This window comes from Myxocyprinus asiaticus, chromosome 20, assembly GCF_019703515.2.
Source record: "Myxocyprinus asiaticus isolate MX2 ecotype Aquarium Trade chromosome 20, UBuf_Myxa_2, whole genome shotgun sequence".
Taxonomy (NCBI): domain Eukaryota; kingdom Metazoa; phylum Chordata; class Actinopteri; order Cypriniformes; family Catostomidae; genus Myxocyprinus; species Myxocyprinus asiaticus.
The window spans coordinates 27,976,316-27,998,688 of NC_059363.1; the positions used below are offsets into that span (position 1 = coordinate 27,976,316).

The 22,373-nt window shown below is 37.7% G+C and overlaps 1 protein-coding gene across 2 annotated transcripts in view; it reads right to left on the reverse strand.

Moving 5' to 3' along the window:
- LOC127411261 (lysophospholipid acyltransferase 2-like) overlaps positions 1-19,948 on the reverse strand; it is a 93,139-nt gene extending 73,191 nt beyond the window's left edge. The window contains exons 1-2 of one of the 2 annotated variants that reach the window (XM_051646694.1): positions 19,760-19,773; positions 2,088-2,124 (exon numbers count right to left, since the gene is read on the reverse strand). In XM_051646694.1, the coding sequence (XP_051502654.1) occupies positions 2,088-2,093 (6 nt within the window). In that variant the 5' untranslated portion in view covers positions 2,094-2,124; positions 19,760-19,773. Of the gene's footprint in view, positions 1-2,087; positions 2,125-19,759 lie in introns of both variants that reach the window. The other variant, XM_051646693.1, reaches the window with a different exon arrangement.
- Between the last annotated feature and the right edge of the window lie 2,425 nt (positions 19,949-22,373).

A 22,373-nucleotide genomic window follows, 5' to 3' on the forward strand; every position in this document is an offset into this window, starting at 1 on the left:
TATTGGTGCCATAAACTGGTGTTAATTATCACATAAAGCAGAACCTGAAGGCCAATAAACCATCTTTTTAACACTTTCTGCTGATATTGTTAACATGCATGCACAACAATACACTGATAACTCTCAAAAATAAGATAATTCTAAAAAACCCAACCACAAAAGATAACCATGTTTACGTGAGATTTGAAATGAAATGTTTTTTCCCCACGTTTTTCTGCATAAACAGAGATGCGTGTAAAATGGACATATTCTATAGGGCTGGGTGTTAAAACGGATTGCCCGATCTGATTAGATTTCAATTCACAACCTCTTGATTGGATAATAATTTGAGTTATTCATTTTCCTATGTTACATACATATGAAATAAATTCTCTTTCAGCCAATGCTGTTAAATATACAGGGGACATTTTAACTTAACACATTACGGATACATAATTTTTTTTTTTAAATTTTCTCCTCATGGTGACCTAGTGACTCGCCTTAATCCGGGTGGTGGAGGATGAATCTCAGTTGCCTCCGTGTCTCCGCATCATCTTATCACATGGCTTATTGAACGCATTACCGCGGAGATGTAGCACGTGTGGAGGCTTCACGCTATTCTCCGCAGCATCCACGCACAACTCACCACGTGCCCCACCAAGAGCCAGAACCACATTATAGCAACCACAAGGAGGTTAACCGAACGTGACTCTATCCACCCTAGCAACCGGGCCAATTGGTTGCTTAGGAAGCCTGACTGGAGTCACTCAGCACGCCCTGGATTCAAACTTGCGAATCCAGGTGTGGTAGTCAGCGTCTTTACTTGCTAAGCTACCCAGGCCCCATGGAAATATAATTTTTACAAATTACAGTATAATCATTAAACTGTACATTTGTTTAATCATTTTGGTCACTTTTTAGATTTTAATTTTCACTTATACCATCAATAAAAATGTTGTCTTGAAATTGTATAATATATATATACACGTAGATGTACGGTTGTTACTGAGAAATATCAGACCGCTAGATGGCGGCATTGAGCAATCAGAATCGAGTATTCCAGAGAGCCGTGTAATAATGCTGTTAATTATACAGAGGACCTTCTAACTACGTACAATATGAAAATATTAACTTTATTTATTATATTTTATTTGTTTTTCATCATTTTGTTCACATTTTAGCTTTTTAAAAATGAACAAATCCATGTATTCAATCAGTAAATATGGATATTTAAATATTTATTTTTTACATTTATTGTTTAATTGCAGAATTTGTACTGTTTCCAGGGATTTACATTGATTTGTTAAACACTGGTACATTCTCTTCAAGAAAACCAGCATTTCTGTAAAGAGTGACTGTGAATGAGCGCATTAATGAGAGAGGACTCGAATGGTTTTATCTATTCGTTGCTATGCATGATTAGAATTAAATGTTTCTTTTTTGTGTTTTTGATCAACAACTGACTGTAAAAATCAATATTTTTATCAACGCGTAATGGGTTTCCATCGTGGAAGTCTAAACAGAAAAGACTCCATGTATGCTAGAAATGTCCCTTTGAATATAAATTGATTTGATAATTTTGGAAAAAGTTCTGGTAGAAAACCAACCAGGTATGCACTGTCCAGAGCGTTTCAGGAAAAATAAGTACAACACTTTTATAAATATTTATTTTTTTGATAATTCCGTTGTGTTGCTTAATTCCATTGCATTGTATCTTATTTCCTTTGAGTTTTGCAGGAGCGCATTATGGTACCTCGGGGCCCATGGGCTCACCGTTCCGTGAAGCACACCTGCCAGCCATGAAGAGGAGACTGTTATTCTGTGAACATGCTACACGGATGGCTTTTACTGTTGCGCATATGTTGTATATCAGCGTCTCCTGCAAATATCAACGGGAGAGAATAAGGTGGCGGACGCCGAGAATGTGGCCCCCCTGGGAGCTGTGGGCCCCTGGGCTTCAGTCTGTGTAAGCCTGTGCATTAATGCGCCCCCGGTGTTGTTGGCTTAATTTAGTTGTGTTCTAGTTTATTTTCGTTGTGCTGTGGCTTTTTCATGTGTTTATAGGGTTAGTTCACCCAAAAATACAAATTCTCTCATCATTTACTCACCCTCATGCCATCCCAGATGTGTATAATTTTCTTTCATCTGCTGAACACAAATGAAGATTTTTAAAAGAATATTTCAGCTCTGTAGGTTCATACAATGCAAGTGCATGGGTGCCAAAATTTTGAAGTTCAAAAATCCACATAAGGGCAACATAAAAGTCTCCAGACAACTCTGTTGGTTAAATCCATATCTTCAGAAGTGAAATGATAGGTGTGGGTGACAAGCAGATCAATATTTAAGTCATTTTTCACTTCACTTTCTCCTTCTGTTTTTGGTGATTCACATTCTTTGTGCATATTGCCACCTACTGGGCAGAGAGGAGAATTTATGACAAAAAATGACTTAAATATTGATCTGTTTCTCACCCACACCTATCATATTGGATTTAACCACTGGAGTCATATTCTTTACTTTTATGCTCCCTTTATGTGGATTTTGGAGCTTCAAAATTTTGGAAACCATTCACTTGCATTGTATGAACAGTACAGAGCTGAAATATTCTTCTAAAAATCTTCATTTGTGTTCTGCAGAAGAAAGAAAGTCATACACATCTGGGATGCCAGGAGGGTGAGGAAATCATGAGAGTAATTTTTGGGTTAACTATCCCTTTAATTTCATTGTGTTGTGGCTTACTTTTATTTGCTTTGCTAATTTGGTTGTGTTATGCACCCCTGGCCACCACAGCTTTGGCATCATTGACGTCACACCTGGTGCAGCGCATCGACAAGCAGTACGTTTGAATATGCGCAGATGTGAATGAGATTTGACAGCTATGACAGATTCTCGACATTAACAGAATGCCATGAGGGTGAATAATTGATGGCAAAATTATTATTACAAAATTGCATATTTGGGTCGTCAAAATTGCCACTGTAGTGCAGTTTTCCTTTAATGATGAACCATATCAGAACAGACAATTCAGGCAAATCACCCACAAACAAGCACACACACAGAAATAGTATATGTAATATACTGTACATAGTATATATAATAATATAACAATGATACCCAACGATATAAATTAGAGATTTTTTTTTTAAAAAGTTCCCCATTTGAGTTGAGTCTATAAAGTAAGCAGAATGCAGAAATGTGCTTACTAGAGGACAGGAATAAGCCTGTCAAGTCGTGCCTGCTGAACATGCATGTGGCACCTGTTGTTTCCCATGGGAATCAAGTGCTTTCTTTAGTTCACAGCCTGCCAGCAAATGCCCCCTCATCTCTTCCCCAGGGCTCAATGCATTTTTGCGTATTTACTGATTCGCTTGGTAACATGTCTCTAACTCTAACTCCAGCTTTACATGCAGGCAAAGATAAGATGCTTCCAAAGCTTTGCTCTAGTTAGCCACCAAGAGGAAAGTGCTGTCAACTTTTCAATTAGTGTTTTCATATTTTTCAGTCCATGTCTATTTCAAAGTATAATATAGCCTATATTCATTTCGATTTGCAATCCACAAATTTACAATTTCCAGTCAGTCATGTTAGCTTTGCTTTACAAAACCGTACAGGACACAACAGACAGGCACTATTGCAATAAATGAGCTCTCCTATTTCTATTTTTATAAGATGAATGACCTCATACAATAAAACTCTTTCAAGCTCCACTCTGTTTTTCCTTTCTCCAGGGTGAACACAGAGGACAGTGCACAAAACCAACAAGCCTCCACTCTCACAATATTGGTTTAGCAAGCACCAATAATGAATTATGGTGAGCTTTTGCTCAGAAAGAAACCTCTTTCAGCAAGTCCTGACAAGCATTAGGCCTTTAGGAGGCCTTTTAAAAAGATAGTGGAGAATAGTGGAGAAGTAATCTGAAAATCAAAGTTAAGAGCCTATGCATTTCTGATGTCACAAGTAATCTAGACTTAAAGAACGTTTCCCTTTTTGTAGGCGAGTATTCATCTCCCTCTCTCATAGTGAACAGAAATCTACAGTTCCACAATTTTTACTCTTCACAATCACTGAAGTAAATAACTCCAAATTAGATGCTCAAAATTAAAGGTACTTGATTCATTAGTTCTTTTTATTTAAATGACCAAATTAAAGACAGACAAACAGAAGAAAGATGCCTCCAGAATTTCATCCAAGAAGGAAAATATAAAGCGAGAGAGAGAGTCTGTGAACAGATAGAGCAATAGAGGCAGAGGCGGGAATGGCCTGTCTCCTTGAGTTGAACATCAAACACGGCTTTTCCAACCAGACTTAGCCTGATCTTCGAATCTGACAGAAAGAAATCGACAGAGAGAGAGAGCACATGAACTAATCGTGACTCCCCCTGCTCCTTCTGACTTTGCTGTTGATATGCACTTGGGTGCACCGTGAGGATCTTTTGTTAAATCCTCTTCCACAGAACTTTTCAACCTTCGAGACCCAGGTCTCCAAAACAGACACTCAGCAAACCCAGGGACCCCCAATAAATGAAGTTACTCTTTACAAACAAATGCTCGGTGGAACACTTCAAGATGCAACCGCTGTGACAAATATGAAGCCAAATATGATCTAATGATGACCTATACCATGTAAGATCTAACTAGGGATGCACCGTTGTATCAGCTGCTGATATTTATTGGCCAATTATTAACCAGATAAATACAATCTGCTTATCGATTATCAGCATGAAAATGCAGATATGAAAAGCGATGGTTGATTCATAATTAATTAGTAAAACACTTTGTAAAAACTGTGAATTTAAATGCACAATCCAGAAATAATAATAGCCACAATATGTAGAAGGGTTAGCACTCCTTAGAAAATGTAGTATTAATTTTTATTTTTTCTCATTCTCATGTTAATGTGGAAAAACTGGCTATAGGCTACATGATGAGGGAAACTATCCAAAATGCTTTGAAACTAGCAGACATTGACTGCTGAGACATCGTGTGATCTCCATTAATGCTGCATGATTGATTGAATTAAGATTGAAATCGCAATATGGCCTTGCGTGATTACTAAACCTCAAAAGACTGTTTTAAAATATAGTCTGCATTCAGCGCTTCAGTCAGCACTGATGTGTGAGCAAGCGGTGCCCTCTAGCATTCTGGAGAGCATTATATATTATATCAATAATACAGAATTTAAAAGGGGGTTCTGTTTCTATGGTTAAATCTTTTTTTTTTTTTTTTTTTACATAATGTAGTTTACATTTCTGTGGAATTACCCAACATATGCATATGAATTTGTAATGTTTTATCATATACAGTATGTAAAATACATTTTATGTAAAATGTGAGTTCTGTTGCTTTGAACTGCAAAATCAGAAGTGGAAGTACAAAATAACCTTTTTTTCTTATCAATCATCATATTATCATATTTTTTAAATATGTTTGTTTTTTTTATGGCTCTCTTTAAAATTTTGCCCTGACATATGGTCAACAGATCCAATCCATGTGCAACAGAAATTATTTATTGTTAGAACAGTAAAACAAAAGATTTTGTACCTCTTTGTAAATTTTTAAAGCATAATTCTTAAGTTAAACAGTGATCTGATGACAAAATAAGATGAGTGGCAAAATATCGGTATTCATAGTTTTTGTTCAATTATATCGGTGCATCCCTAGTTCTAACACAGGGGTCGGCAACCTATGGCACGCGTGCCAGCATTGGCAAGCAGAGGGGTAATCACTGGCACACCAGCAACGGCGAAAGAGGAGTAGACTATTTTATTTAGATAAATTCCGCACCTGCTTTCAAATCTACATCTTGATGTATCCTTCCTCATGATCACGCAGCGTGTTTTCATGAGCTGAATGGGAGGATAAACACTATTAAAGTGTGACGAGACTCGCGCTGCACGTGCAATCCATTCGCGCATCACAAGCCGGCAGCGCTTCACTTTCGGTTAATCACACCAGTAAACGTGCCGATTTGCTACGGTCAAGCTGCGCGGATGACAGCCTACATTCCGTGTTTCATTTGTTTCTTGTTGATTTCAGAACAACACATGATGTAATAAGGAAAAAAACACTATTAGTCCTTGAGATTTCCAACCCAGCATACAGGTACACACTCCTTAAACCACAATCTTAAACCACGATTAAAAGAGAAGACATACGTAAACCCACATCGTGGGGTTCAAAAACCTAAGCCTATTCAAAATATAAATTAAACCTGGAAATAAAGTTTTAGGATTTTGGAGATGCGTCGGCACTGCTATTGACCAGGAAAAAAAAAATGCCACTCCATGTCAAAAAGGTTGCCGACCCCTGATCTAACGGGACAAACTGGACCCTGTCTTCACCACCGCAGCGTTTACTGGCTGCTTGTGAAAGTATATGTGAATAAACAACATTTAATACTTCTAAAATATGTTTCTGCATTTATTCTGAATGCAGTAATAACTTGTTCAATAGAAACCGGATATTAGTAAGTTTGAATATTGGATATGATGATACTGAAGTCAAATATTATTATTTACTGTATGTGGACCAATAATTTAGGCAGTAAAGATGCATATTGCATGTCTGATGGTAGTTTATTATTTTTTACATGCCACATTTCTCATGTTTAAAGGTGCTGTAAGCGATTTTAATGTTCTGAAGCTTTCACGTGACTGAGCTGTTGAATTAGCCATGTCCCCTCATTCCAAAACCCTACCCGCCAAAGATAATTTTGAGACCAAAACTGAGCAAAAGAGCAGCATTGTTTGTTCCTGTTGCTGTCAAATTCAACAGTGGCACAACTACACCCTAAACTGACAAACATTATGAATCATAGCCTCAATGATCCGCTTCACATGAGAACAAGCAAAATGATTTGCAAGTGAAAAGCAGGTCAACCCATTAGGCGACATAGGCAAGCGCCTAGGGCAGCATCGCTTCGGGGGCGCCGATCTACCGAGCTAATTTTAGCATCTGTCTAATCTGTGTTGAACAAAATGTGCCCTGTGCATTCCGATAACGTGTTGTGGCGCCCCCCGAGGAACATGTAGGCCAAGTACTAAATGCCTTTCCATTCTACTCTTACTGATTCTGTTACATCTGTGTGTGGCAGAAGCAGTGAGAGAAGTATGGAAAGTATGCAACTGTGAACACGGCAATAGACTCACGAGCGCGGGGCTCATAAAACGGAGCGATGCCCGATATGTGTGAAATAATCACTCTCAATGAATTTGTCTAACATGCAGGCTGAATCGTTTGAAATGCTTTGTCATGCAGTAAAACAGTAACGGGACGCTTTAGAAGACTGAGAACAAACACAATGCTGAATGAAGTGGATATTTACTTACAGTTCATTGAAACAAAACCTGCAGCTACATTCATTCATCATGTGCGAGTGCAGTCTGTGAACAACTGTCTACTGCAGGTAAAGACATTTTCAAAATACTAACATTAAACATAAAAGTACCAAACATTACCAAGAAAATACCAAGTTTATTGTACATGTTCCTTAAAGTAGCCTACCATATAAATACCATAATATATTATAAAAATACCAAGGTTTTACCATATTGTACCATCACTGTAACATGATACTGCCACAACAGGCTTTTGAGAAAGGTAACTTTGATAAACTTCATCTTGTGCTGTGTAATGTGAAAAGGTGTCAGTACGTTTTTAGTCCATAGTTTCATTAATGCTACACAATGTATGTAGGCTACTAAAGAAAATTTTCGTATGATGCTCCTAAAATCATCAGAAATGAATGCTTTGGTGCTGTTTTAAAAAAAAAAAAAAATTTAATAAAATAAAATACAATAAATAAATAAATAAAAATCCCAATAAAATTGGGAGCATGCCCCCAAACCCCACTACAACATCACGGTACAATAGATTGTGCAATGATAAAAGCCTACTTTAATTATGTTTTAATTTGTACTGTTATGTGTAAAAATTAATACATAACTAAACAAAGGCATGTATTGAGCACTACAGTGCATCATAATATTAATACTTCAGGACAGCACACAAATAATCTAAAATAAACAGCTGGAGGCATCTCAAATATGCTGTCTTGTCCATTGTCCTACTGTACATAAACCTACAGCTGCAGCATGGACCAGGGATTGTTCTGTGTTAACATCAGAAGCATACAGCAGCTTCTCCTGCTTTCAAACACTTCGCCCCACACAAAAGACTCCAGTCACAGGCAGGTGGCTTCAGCAGCGTCCCTTTATGTTGATCCAATGATCACGTCTTCCTCAGTCAGCTATAAATAGTCCACTATTCAAGCCTTCCCTGCATGACAGGTCACTGCTACTCACCCTGCCTCATACAGCATACAATGCTAGCCAATGCCTGAAAGTCCCCTTACGCACCAACTCCATTCATTTTTCGAATGCTTGTGTAAATGAGGCTGAAAAATCAGTTAGTAGCCTGCTAGCTTTAGCAAACAAGTAGCTAATTGTCTGCACTTAAACAAACATTGTATGTTGGCTTTCAATTACATCACTCGGTCCGTTGAGGGTGAAAAGGTCAAGGAAAGTCAGAGACAACAAAAATTTGCCAGTGTCTACATGTGGCATGTTGCCATATGTCCGTATTAACAGTGTGACATAATGCCCTGTTTTTGGACCATGTCTGACAGCAATACACTGTAGCTTATGATTCATCTCTATTGTCTTACTGCATTTTTGCTGTACTCTGATCTCAGCACTTTCTTTTTAAATGATGACCATTAATGCCTCCATTTACCAGTTTTCTTCAATGCTGCCTGCAATTCTACTCTACACTTGGGACTTGAGCGAATCTGTTGGAGATCACCAACAGACATGCTGATTCAGACACAATTATCCATGTGTGCACTCTCTTCTATCGATACAGCAAACATTAATCTTCAATAAGACTTGAATTGAGCTTAACCATCTAGTAATGAGCCTGCAAAAGAAAAAGTGATAAACATTTTCAATGCAATAAGTCAATAGAACTGCAAAAATAAAGCATCCAGAAGTGATGGCATGCTGAATATCCAACCTTACGATCTGTGATGACTCACAATCAGCCTCAAAATGTTCTGGTTGCTAGGATACATCACTGTCACAGAGCCACAGAGGCTGCAAATGAGACTGACAACAAGTCATGGAAGAAGAATAGAGGTTGAAACAGTATCAATTTACTTTTAATATTAGCTCATGAGTCATGACACATGAAAGTCCAAAATAACCTCACACCTGAGCATTGTTGGGAACAGACACCATCTGGGATTCTGCTTACGCTTTAAAAGACAGGAAATTGCTTTAGGATGGTCTGTTAGCATCGCTTTACACTTGCTGTATTTGGTTTAGAACTACTGCTACTTACACCTGCCATGGTTAAAGGTGCTGTAAGCTATTTTAACAGTTCTAGAACATCCACCAGACTTAGCGGCTGGATAAGACACGCCCTCTCTTTCCCCCCAAAAAAGACATGCATATAGGGCTCGGCGATACAGCAAAAAATATTATAAAATTTTGTTCATATCATTCAATATCAATATTTAGCACAATATACATTTTATACTATTAACTGGGGAGGAAATGAATTCCACATGTTTGTTAGACCACAAGAATTAATTAAACATAACTTGTTTCAGGACCTGAAATTCAGCAAAGGATTGCGGGTATAATGCACAATTTTAATAATTCCCGCAAGTTCCATGTTCATAGCGTGGGAAATTCCCGCACACTTTTATTCACTTTACAGCGCAGTTGCAAATAATTAAACCAACAGATACAGATGAACAAATCAAATCAATAAACCTGTATTTGTATCAAACTGTAACTCTAGAAGATGCACGAGTAAATCCACTCTGTCTCTCCCTCTCTCTCACGTGCAGCTGTCAGCAGCGCGTTGAGCGCTTGTTGAATTTAGTGTGAGCGTGCAGTGAGGGAGCACTTTGTCAGATAGTTACTGAACTTAAGATGTTACAGATGTATAAACTTCTCTAAACCTGTTAATTCGACGTGCAAATGCCGTTATACTGCGTCTCCTTTAGCGAGCGACATGATAAAATTAACGCTCCTGTTCATAATCAACAAAAGTTGATGGTGGTTGTGCCCAAGACAAAAAAAGCCTAAAACAGCAATTGCGAGTGCTCCGCACCTGCCACTCGGCGGCCATTTTTGGAATGCTCTTGGCCAGGCTGGGCAGTAATATTTCTATGTAAACAAGCGGCATAGAGTACAGCTCCTACAGCTCCTACTTGAATGGGGAAAGACCGAAATCTCCAAAACGGTTTGTCAAGATTACGATCAAAGAACATATTTCAAATCAGCAGTAAAATCTTACAGCACTGGTATCATAAATTGTGCTTCTTTACCTCAGATTATGCTAAAAAAATATATGTTTCCGACTTGTATAGTTAATGCGCATGCCGTTCAAGAGTTGACTGACTGGTGATCTCTGTATCCAGAAGGTTATTGGCTCTTTTACCTGAAAGGCGGGGCTTCCTTTTCTAAATCTGTTGACCGCTGGGCGTTCCAATTTCTCCCATTCGTTTTAATAGAAGTGGCCTGTCTCTGCTGAATAGTCTCTGATATCGATAGCGTTTTGTTGCCCAACCCTATACGCATACACTCAGAGACTATTGGAGACTACTATTAGCAGGAGAGCATTTTAATGTCACGGATAAGGAAAATAAACATGCAATTTGACGTCTGCAAACTTAAACAGTTAAACTGACCTTGTACATGTTCTGTGAGGTTAGTTGTGAAAAGCACTGATTGATTGATTATGTATCTACATACAATGAGAAACAAGATCATAGAAACCTGAGAACGCGAAACACCATCTAACCAACTCTTCTCTCTGAGCATGTAAAGTCATTGTCTTTGGCCACTGCGGATGACTTCCCTATTGGCCACTAGAAGATTTTTAGGACAGCCATTCCTGTAAGCAAAGTGTGGCATGGGGGGCGTGGTCATGTGTCGGTCTGCGTGAGAGGGAGAGCGGTAAGGTCACCTGGGTCGTAATTATCTCTAACACCTTTCTTGTAGACCGACACATGACCACGCCCCCATGCTACTCAAAGCTTGAGTGTTACTTTAACCTACTCAATGGCTCACACTTTTTGTTTGATTAAGAATAAAGACGGACTGATTCTACCCATTGATATTTGAACTGGGCCAATTCAACCTCCCCAATTATTAATGTACTAATTTGCCATTTAGTTGATGCTTTTTAAATTTATAGCACAATTATTGCAGGAACAGTTCCCACTGATGCAATATGTGGTTAAGTGACTTGCTCAAGCACTCAATAGTGTAAATTCCTTGATTGCCTCTTACAGGATTTAAACCTATGACCTCTTGATTACCAACCAGCATATTCAGCTGCACCACCCAGTTCGGCTGCACCACCTACCTGTTAATGCTGTAGCTTTCAAAATGATGGAGCATGTTACAAATGTTCAACAATAAGGGGGAACCAAATGTAAAAATGTAAGAATCTGCTTTTGAAAAACACACATCGATCAATTACTGATTTGAATATCGGTGGGGTCGTGCCCCCCTCAGTACCTACGGTGGTGTATGGCCCTGACAGTAATGCCTTAGTATTATGCCTTAATCCAAAATTGGCTCTTTTCTGTGTTCATAAAAGTTTAAAGGGTTTGAGTCAGCTATCTTTTGTCAGTCGAACTTCCAAGTGCTGAACTGTGCCACACTGGAAAATCCAGAACTAGCAAGTTACAGCAAAGTGCAAGAGCCATAATTATCTTGCTCTCACGTAACACAGCATATGTGCTTGATGAAATCATCAACCTTGACAGTAAAATATATGGCTCCTCTGTCTCTTAATGGCTGATTTCACATACAGTCACATAGTGCTGCAGATAAATTTCACATCCCTCCATCAACCCGGAAGGGATTACCAGCAGCTACTGCATGTACAAGACTTAGTACTGGGTCCATATTGTTCCCACATCCTCACCAGCATCAGAGAAAAGACACTGGACACTTGCTGGAGATTACGGACAGCTAATGAGACGCATAAATCCGTGTCACTGTGGAAACAGACAGTGAGTGATCCTGAAAGGTGTGGCAGCTGATTGTGCTTTCTCTGAACAGTTAGACAACCTTCCGTGAGTCATCACACTAATTATTCCTGAAGTCTGTAGCCTGAATGTGCAAGAGGTGGAAATCGAAAACCAGTCTTTACACAATTAAACAAGTCAAACAAACATAGTACATTGTCCCATTTGTAAATGCAGGGTCCAAATGTAACTTATTGCATCTGCCAATGGTGATAAATTGAGAAACTGTCCATAAATATTTTTTTAGCAGCCATGGAACTTTTTTTGCATTAAGATATAATGTTAAAATAGTATGTTAGTTAATAAAAATACAATTGTTCATTGTTAGTTGATGTTAGTTCTTAATGCATTAATGTTAATAAATACAACTTTTAATTTTAAAAATGTATTAGTATATGTTGACTTTGTGTTAATGTGTTAACATCAACCGAGATTACTAAATGCCGTAGAAGTACTGTTCATTGTTAGTTCATGTTAACTAATACTAACAAATGGAACCTTATTGTTAAATTTTGCCAAATTTACGTATTCCTGTCCAATGACAATTATTTTTTTCTCTACTCAAAACAATTAATTCACATCCTCAGACATTGGAAGTTATCTGTTTGTATGACAACGCTTGTAATGCAAAAACGGCTTGCTGTTGATAACAACAAAATATTTATCACTACATTAATTCAATAATTTACCTCTACATGTCCTTTCAAAAAAAATTAAGAACAAAGACAGTGCTTCAAGTAACAATGGAATAATAAGAAGGCATATTAAACAAAAATATGTGTTCATAAACTTTAACTGTTGAGGCTGCTGCAATATTTGTTCTTTTTACATGATGTCACAACTGTCAAGTCGGCGCATTCATAGAATTTCAAGTTTACATCTTGTAATTACGAGATGAAGACATGAACGCTTTTTAGAAGTCGTAATCTCGTAATTACGGTAATTCCGACATGAAGTGAATGCACCACAAGACTGTTGTTCTTACACTTAAGATTTGAACAATGCACTATTTTGCTATTGCCTACCAGTACTGGAGGGTAGTAATGGACTACTGTATATGTAATCTGCATTACAAAATCAGATTACAAAAATAATGTTTAAAGGAGTGATACACTTACAATTAGAGTAAGTAGTCCAAAAGTAATAAGAACAGATTCCCTCAAAGTGTATTACAAGCGATTATGTTACTGATTACAATTTTAGCTATGTATTTGTAATCAGTGCCAGATTACATTTCACAATTAATCTACCCAACACTGCCATCCATTAACTCTCTTTTGTTTACTCTTGAAAGATATTTTTTGTCGCATTTAGCACTTGGGCAGTGTTAGTTCTAGGTTAAATGGTTAGGGTTCATAATGTGTTAATGAATGGTTTCATTATTCTTTAACGCATTATGAATAATGAAAAAAGAGGCTGGATTGTTAACAGAAAAAGTCCAACTCCATTATGACCAATATGAAGTTCAGCACATTCAGGGAATATAAAGTAAAACAATACCACTTTTCAACTCTCCCATAAGCAGATATCAAACAGATTTAAGTGACCCCAGGAGAGTCCCCATTTAAAGAGAGAGAGAGAGAGAGAAAGAGAGAGAGAGAGAGCATATACTGTAATCAGGGCTGTGCCTCATGCACTGTGGCTGTGCCTCAAGCCCCTGCTGTGCTCACTGGGGTGAGAGACAAGAGACCTGTGGTGCTTCCTTATTACATGCCCCTACAGACACATAAACTCTCAATCTGCCTTTCAACAGGTGGCACAGAGAGAAACCAATGAAATTTAGAGCCTGTGCTTCAACTGGTGAATGTATTAAAGGCTTTGATTTGAGATATTAAAGAAAGTAACAGGGTTGTTCTCATCTGTCTCCTTGGACTAGTTATTTAAAAGCTTAAAACTTTAAGGGTGTGCTCACACTTGGCAGGTTTGGTTCGATTAAAACGAACTCTGGTGCGATTGCTCTGTTAGTGCAGTTCATCTGAACAAGTGTGAACGCTGCCATCCAAACCTTGGTGCGCACCAAATAAGCGGACCGAGACCCCCTGAATAGTCCGCTTCCAAACGAACGCAGCATGGACCAAAGACGTCTAAACGGACCAATAACAGGAAGTAATTTGCCTTTAATACTGACCTCAAGCATACCTGGTTCTTCTCATCATAGGAGCTATGTTGCCCATTACAGTTCGCTACAGGTGTCGGAACCGCTGTCAGCCGTCGTTGCAGCGTATCTTCGTTTGTGCGTGCAACGGAGGAATTCCTGGTGCTGTTTTGACTCCTTTACACATTTTATTATCTCTTCGTTTGTTCTCAGCTGGTAAAAATACCACCATATATACATATATAAATCTAACAAGTGCATTTCGCCCAGCAGCCAGCATTGTTTTGGATGTTCGGCAGGTTCCGTCGCAAAATATACGTCATAAAAACTGTCCAATCAGGTTGTGACTTTTTCCTGATGCCTTTGGTTTTGTATCGTTAGGTTTGGTGTTAAAAATGCCAGTGTGAACGCTAAGCGAACCAGGACTAAATGTATAATTTACTTTTTTGGTCCTGACCAAGAGGACTAAGAGAACCGAACTACATGTGTGAACACACCCATAGATTGTATGCCTTGAGTCCTTAAACTGGCAATTATTAACCTTTAAGGGGTCAAACAAAACATTCAGACACTCAAAAAAGGTATTGCTTTGAAACAAAGTGAATTTCATCTGATTTCTGTCACTTCTTTCATCTGTTTTAGGACCAGTTGGGGCCAATTAAATCTTTGGAACTGTTCTATGGCTGATAGCCATTACTTTTTCCAGGAGTTTAACTCCTCCAAAAGCTATCGTCATTTGTTTTGAAAGTGAAGTGTGTCATTTCTGCAAACGGAATTGCAAAAATAATGATTGTTTTCAAACAGGCTTACTAAACACTCCCCCCATCTTGCATTGGACTGCAAACAGATAGTCACGCCCCACACTCACGCCATTGGTTGAGCCAATGTTGCTGTGTGGGGTTGGTCGGTACACACAAACAAACAGAGCAAATGTTTTGATAGTGCCCCACAGACACACTACACTTTATGAAGGAATCCACTTAAAAATGGCTTATTTATAGTTGATGCATATTAAAGGTATAGTTCACCTAAAAATGATAATTCTCTCATTAATTACTCCCCCTAATGCAGTATCAAACTCGTATGGCTGGAACACAAACAAATATATTTTGAAGGATAAATTATTTGTCTATACATTGCAAGTCAACGGGGTCCAAAATTTTCAAGCTCCAAACAGGACATAAAAAGGCAGCATACGATCAGCATACAATTACTTTATGTGAGAAACAGACTAAAATATAAGTCCTTATTCACTATAAATCCTGACATACAGCCCGATTGCAACACGGTGCTTTCAAAATGGTTATGCTTTGACGATGCATGCGAATGCCAGGTACTCAATACTTGATGTATAATTATACATCAATAAGACAATGCAGTTTTATTGCCTAGTGCTTATCATTGATCTTTTCATGACCAAGGTACATTTTAAAAGTATCCCAAAAAAACTCAACCCACAAATCTATTATTTTAACTCTAGTCACAATTTAAAAATAGCTTGACTGGGCGTGAAAACCGAGAACCTGGCAACACTGTGTCTGATTTGTGTACAGCGATCTGCGCAATTGTCATGTAATAATAAGACAACAATTTTTATCGCTAATTTTCTGTATTGAATGAAATCTACCTTATGGAACAGCTTTTGTGTAGGCGTGCCTATTATGCTGTCTAGGTAGGCAGCTCACTAGGTTTTGAACACAGTTAACATGTACAGTCACAGTTTGGCAAGCAAACATTCTGTAATATAGAACTATAAGCAAGCATGCTACCTGGAACCTTGGTATGATGTTCTGTCATAATGGATTTTAACCACTTTGTTGTAACACTCAAGCCAGAAATCTAATGGCTTTGGAGGCTTTGCAGCTGACTAGGAAGTGCACTCAGTGACGAGGCTATTTTAACCATCAAAGTCTCAAATTATACACTTTCGTCTTATGAAGACTCTGGCGAGTCTAAATTGATATACAGTAATAGGCCCAGTCTAGCCTCCCACATCTTTTGTAATCACATACCTATATGACCCTCCTCAGCTGTGGGTATAATACTGTATGTTTGCTAAAGCTCAGTATGTACAGTAGTAACTCTGACAGCCTGTTTCATGATGTGCCAGGCTGAGTTATTGATTTCTGTCACAATAACTGGAGTCTGGGAGTGAAATCTTCTGTTTGTAGGCTTACACCTGCCAAAGTCTCATTCAAAAAGACTGGTTAAGAACCATGCCAATGACAGAACAAAGGGCACTACCGCTGTGGATATAACCAAATGCACTTACAGACCAAAAACCACCTCCTTTGCTTGGTTTCCATTCATAATTTATCTTGCAGAGTAAAGGGGAATATTTTAAGGAATGTTGCCATTAAAACTCAATTTACTGTAGCTGCTGGCTCCCACACCCAACCATATAATTAGGACAACTTTCTTCTATAAAAATAAGTTTAAAATATTAAAACTGATAACCAGTCAAAAAGTTAGGCATATCAAAAGAAATGTGAGAATGTCCCCACTCCAGAGCAACTGCATTTCTGGGCAAAATTTTGCCTCGGCTTGCAGGACGAGATGTGCAGCACCAGCTAAAGGGGTTAAGAGAACTGTAAAGGATGTTTGCATCTACACAGAGAATGATGTAATAATCACAGTCACAGTGACTGGCAGAGCCAGCCATAATAAAGGTCTTACTGTCTGGTGGATTTGTTTTATGATTACTCGCTCCATTGGTCAATAAACAGATGAAATAATAAGTTGCGTGATCAGCGATGCCAATATGTTTAACTGACTTCTTACACCACACTGATAAATATGGACCTGCAAACAGATTTTAAAGACACCGTGAAATTGCTTGACGAGTGCAGTTTTTTGTTTGTTTTTTCCTGTATTGATGTACACTATTTCCTATTGAAAAAGGAAGTTTGGACATGATATTTACACTCAAAAATCTAATTAATTACCTTAATTTAATTTAAGAAAGTTTTTACAAGCAATTTAATTAAGTTACTTCTAATTAATTTAGTTTTTTAAACCAACATAATTTAGTTGGATTAGTTCAAATCAATTTACTATAGTTGGTTTAACTAAACTTTATTAGGTTAATCAAACGTAATTTTTATGTTGGTCTAATGTAATTTTATTAATTTACTAAGGTTCCTTAAATTAATGGTCTTATGTCGGTTCAAATTAATTAATTTTTTTTAATCGTTAGTATATGCCAGGTAAGCAAATGTAAGGACAGCGAGAATGTTGCACTGTCAGTTTGATAGCAACTGCTTAAAGGGCTTAGCAGCATTCAAATCAAATATCACTTGAAAGTGCCAGTCCATCCTCAATCAAAGCACTAGTCTTCACCACAATGGTATGAATGATGTTAGCCATTACTTTAAGTAAGAATTAGTTATTCAGCTTTATAGTAAATCAGCTGTAATGTCTGTAACATTTCAAAAACATGACTAATCAACACTCCTAGTAACATAATAAACAATTTGACGAAAAAAATCTGACTTTCTATAGCTTGGTATTATTAAAAATGTCACAATTTAGTCCCGCTGTCCACATGCGTGGATATCACTTTTTAGGAAAACTATTTGCTCTAGAAAGAGCATATGATGTTGTTGTTTTTTTTTGTTTGTTTTTGTTTGTTTTTTTTTGTTTATTAGGTGGAGCTAGTTACAAATCAAAAAGTGAAATGGAAAATACACACAGCAGTCGGGCCTCAGGAGGTTAGCCAACAGCCTTAGTTTACATCAGAGTGAAGAACCATGATTTGCTACATGCTACTCATGGCAAGTGGCATAAGGGAGAGGGACATTCTCTTAGGCCAGAAAGCATGAGCATGAGTCATTAATATTTTGGTCTGTTTTCCTAGAAGAGGAACACTGTCAATGTTAAATGCGTATCTGCTTAAAGTTTGTTTTGTCCAATTTTAGGAGTGCACTAACATATCGAACAGCTCAAAGCTAAAGGACATGGACTAAAAGCCAAAAACTCACATTTTTATTTGAAAAAAATGCAATGCATAACCTGGATACTCATTGAACATGAGAGTGGACTTGTATTTTCATACACAGCAGCCAGAATTTTAACTGAATCAAATCATCAATAAATTATTACACAGAATAATTTATTACACAAAAGTCTCCTTGACAATCATGATTTCAAGCTCGATTACACTTCTTATAGCCATCTAGTGCTCTGTGCATTCGTCAAGCATGTAATCAAGTGTAATCAAGTTTGATCGCCAAGGAGACTTCTGATGTTAGGAATTAGAGTGAAAAAGTAGTTATATTTTGGTCTGTTCTCACCCAACATTCAGCAGATCGCTTCAAAAGGCATGGATTAAACCAGGTTTATGGATTGCTTTTATGCTGCATTTATGTGCTTTTTTAAAGTTACAAATGTTGGTCACCATTCACTTGCATTGTGTGGACCTACAAAAGCTGAGATATTCTTCTAAAAATCTTCATTTGTGTTAAGCAGAAGAAAGAAAGTCATGCACATTTGGGACGGCATTAGGGTGAGTAAATGATGAGAGAAATCAATTTTTGGGTGAACTGTCCCTTTAATAGTTGATAAGGTTTCTGACTATTTTTGAAGATATAAAACAAGAGATTTTATAGTCATCTGCCATTCACAAAACTGTAGGTAGGTACATGACTTGAGATGTCAATTGAGACCAACTATGATGTTGCATCTGCTTTTGGACGTAGTACCAAAGTACTTGGCCTTTTATATGCAATCAGATTTGCAGATTATAAACTAAATATCAATATGGCATTGTCTTAAATTGGATGATACCTTGTATAGCCAACAAGCAGACGGCCCAATTCAAAATAACAGCGTAATACGGAATGAGGAAATGAAAGTGATGTTTCCGTTAATAATTAATCATTCGTGTTACAAATAGTTTATCAGGTCTGTGTGGCAGATCATTGTAAATATATTCGGTTTCTTGCAAGAAATGTCTCTCCAGCGGAAGCGAAATAGCGACTATAGGAGCGTCTCAAAATCTAACAAGCTGCCCACCGAGGGCCGTTCACACCAAACGCGTTTTGTGTCCTTCTGCGCTATTTTTCAATCGATTTCTATGATAAAATGCACCACGTGACGCTAGACTGTTTTAGACGTCATGCCAGGTTAAAAAAGGAATGTCGGCTTTTAAAAGCGCGTCTCAAGATACCTGCGTTCTGTCATGTGCGTTGCGCTTTCTTTAACGCAAGAACGTGTTTGGTCTGAACGGCCCCCTTGACAACCTTTTTTTAAGCATCGTAGGCGCCTGCAGCACTTCGGGCAGCCCAGAACGCGCCTATGATGCCCCGATTCCAAAATCCTGTCTATATAGCCAGCACTTTAGGTTTTGCAACACAGCCCATGCCTCACTTTTCATCGGCCAATATCTTAGAGAGAAAAAACACAGGAAGGGAGGAATGCAAGACAGACATTATGGAATATCTGATAATGAATTGCAGGCTTCTTGTGTGATATTTCACGAGCTCGTAAATCGCTCTTCGTAGCATGCAATCGATGTCTGAAATAAAGTGATGTAGGTGGCATTCGTGAGCATCAGATATGCTGGATTTATAGCAAACGACTCCGAGCGACAAAACGACAAAAGCACGAAACATAAATCGCTGTTAAAGAGACAGTTACCTGGTCCAGCGGTAGGTCGATAATCTCACTAATTGGCTGCAGCAATGTGCAACCAGTGCAAGACGTAGATGTGGCCATGATTTAGTCCAGCTCTCCACTCCCTTCCAGTCAAATCCTCCCGAAACACAGTCTGTCCTCTTTCTTTCTCTCTTTTCAATAGTCGGGTGTATAATGTTGTTCTCTGGTGCTCCTCTGGTGGCGGACTGTCAGCGTTGTTGCTCCGCCTGAACATCAACACAAAGCCCGTGTAGGCGGACTGACTCGCCCAGCCCCTCCATTACATCAAACTACTGCTGCTCAATTGCACACACACACACAATCTCACAGCTCAGAGAACTTCACCGCCAATCCCTCTCATTCATCCCACTCAGTACTATAGCAATGTAATATCTATCAGTGCATAGCATAAAACATTTCACAGTACTAAGATCTGATCTACACTAGCACCATTATTACTATTTTTATTATGCAATAAGAATAATAGTCACAATATAGCATGACAACACTGACAAAGCCAACTGTCCTCCAAGTTAATGGAATGGTTACCCAAAAATGACATTTCTCTCATCATTTACTCACCCTCATGCCATCCCAGATGTGCATGACTTTATTTGTTGGACTGAACACAAATGAAGATTTTTAGAGAATATTTCAGCTCTGTAGGTCCATATAACGCAAGTGAATGGTGACCAGAACTTTGAAGCTCCAAAAAGCACATAAAGGCAGCATAAAAGTAATCCAGAAGACTCCAGTGGTTAAATCCATGTCATCTTTAGCGATCCCATTGGGTTTTGCATGAGAAAAGACCAAAATGTAACTTTTTTCCAGAATATCTTGCCATTGCAGTCTCTAGGCAACATCATGATTTCAAACTCGATTCCACATCATCTAGCGCTCTGCGCATGGATCAAGCAGGAAGTGTAATCGAGCTTGAAATCTGGAGACTGCAATGACAAGATGTACAGTGAAAAAAGAGTTACATTTTGGTCTGTTTTCATCCTAAACCGATTGGATTTAACCTTTGGAGTCACCATTCACCTTATTGCATTATATGGACTTACAGAGCTGAGATGTTTTTCTAAAAATATGCATTTGAGTTCAGCAGAAGAAAAAAATTGCACACGTCTTGGAGGGCATGAGGGGGGGAGTAAATGATGAGAAAATGTTCATTTTTGGGTGAACTTTTCCTTTTTAAACATGTTTTCTTCTCTTTTTTTTTGGCCAAAATATACCTATTTTTCGGTAACACTTTACAATAAAGTTGTATTTGTTTACATTAGTAAATGCATTAAGTATTATTAACTAACATTTACAATATATGTTTTACAGTATTTATCAATCTTGGCTAATGTTAATAAATAAATATAAATACATAAGATAATATATATTATCAAAATACAGTTGTTCACTGTTAGTTCATGTTAGTTCATAATGCAGTAACTAATGTTAACATATACAACTTCTAATAAAAAAATGTATTAGTATACAGTATGTTGAAATCAACATTAACTAGAAAGTGCTGAAAAAGTATTGTTCATTGTTAGTTTATATTAACTAATAGAGTTAACTAATGTTAACAAATGCAATCTTTTTGTAAAGAGTTACAATATTTTAACTGTACTACACTCAGTCTTCATGTGAATTCTTAGAAACCCTCGTGTCATCTTTGAGTTTACTGGAGTGATCGACATGAAAATGCTGTAGACGCACTGAGTTCTTCATCCAAGATGCTACTGTTCAGTTCAACCATCCAAAATCCTCATGCATCTTGCTTTGCACCAGCTACAGTTTAATCATATTTCAAACACTGTTTCTGGCCTAAAGAGGCCTGACCCCTGCGGTCTACAAGATATTAGCAAATCACTATGGTAAGTCAGCATCTTCCAAGAGCATACATATAGGTGAGCAGATGATTTATTCTTTTTTTTATTTTTTATTTTTTATTATTTAGTTATTTATTTGCATGGTGACATTCAGGCAAGATCTGAATGTCACCATGCAAATAAATAACTAAATAATAGTTAGTTATTATTTCAAATAACTGAAAGACCTTCAAAGAAAGAAAGGCCGAGGGGTAAACTTTAGGTTAATGTTGACTTTTCTGAGATAAGTTTCTATCTATTGCATTCAGACAACAGAGGTAAATCTGTCTTTAAAGTTTGTTTTCTGTATATTCTTTTATAAAGTTGAACTGGAATGGACTTGTGTTAAACTTGGAAAACCATCCCTGTGCGGTGCAGTAAGAGAGTGCCATCTACAGGCCATATTGGAATACACAACTTACAATTATCAATATAATTATTAGAACTACACTCTTCAGTGTGTATTGTAAATAAATTTAGATAAATTATCAGAACATCTGTGCATTCTCTGCTTTGTTCCAACATTATTCTGGCAAACTAAAATAACAAGACTGGTTTTGGTCAACACTGAAAAGTAAACTACATTTATGGTAACTATACTGTATATAAATTATCTATAATCACCAATGGTTCATTAATGTCCTGTTTTCACATTTGCTTAACCTATCAGTTTGCTTTTATCCATACAGTAACAACTTATTTACCATTTCTCATACCTAGAAGGTGCTGTGCTTCTACACTATAATAAAGGC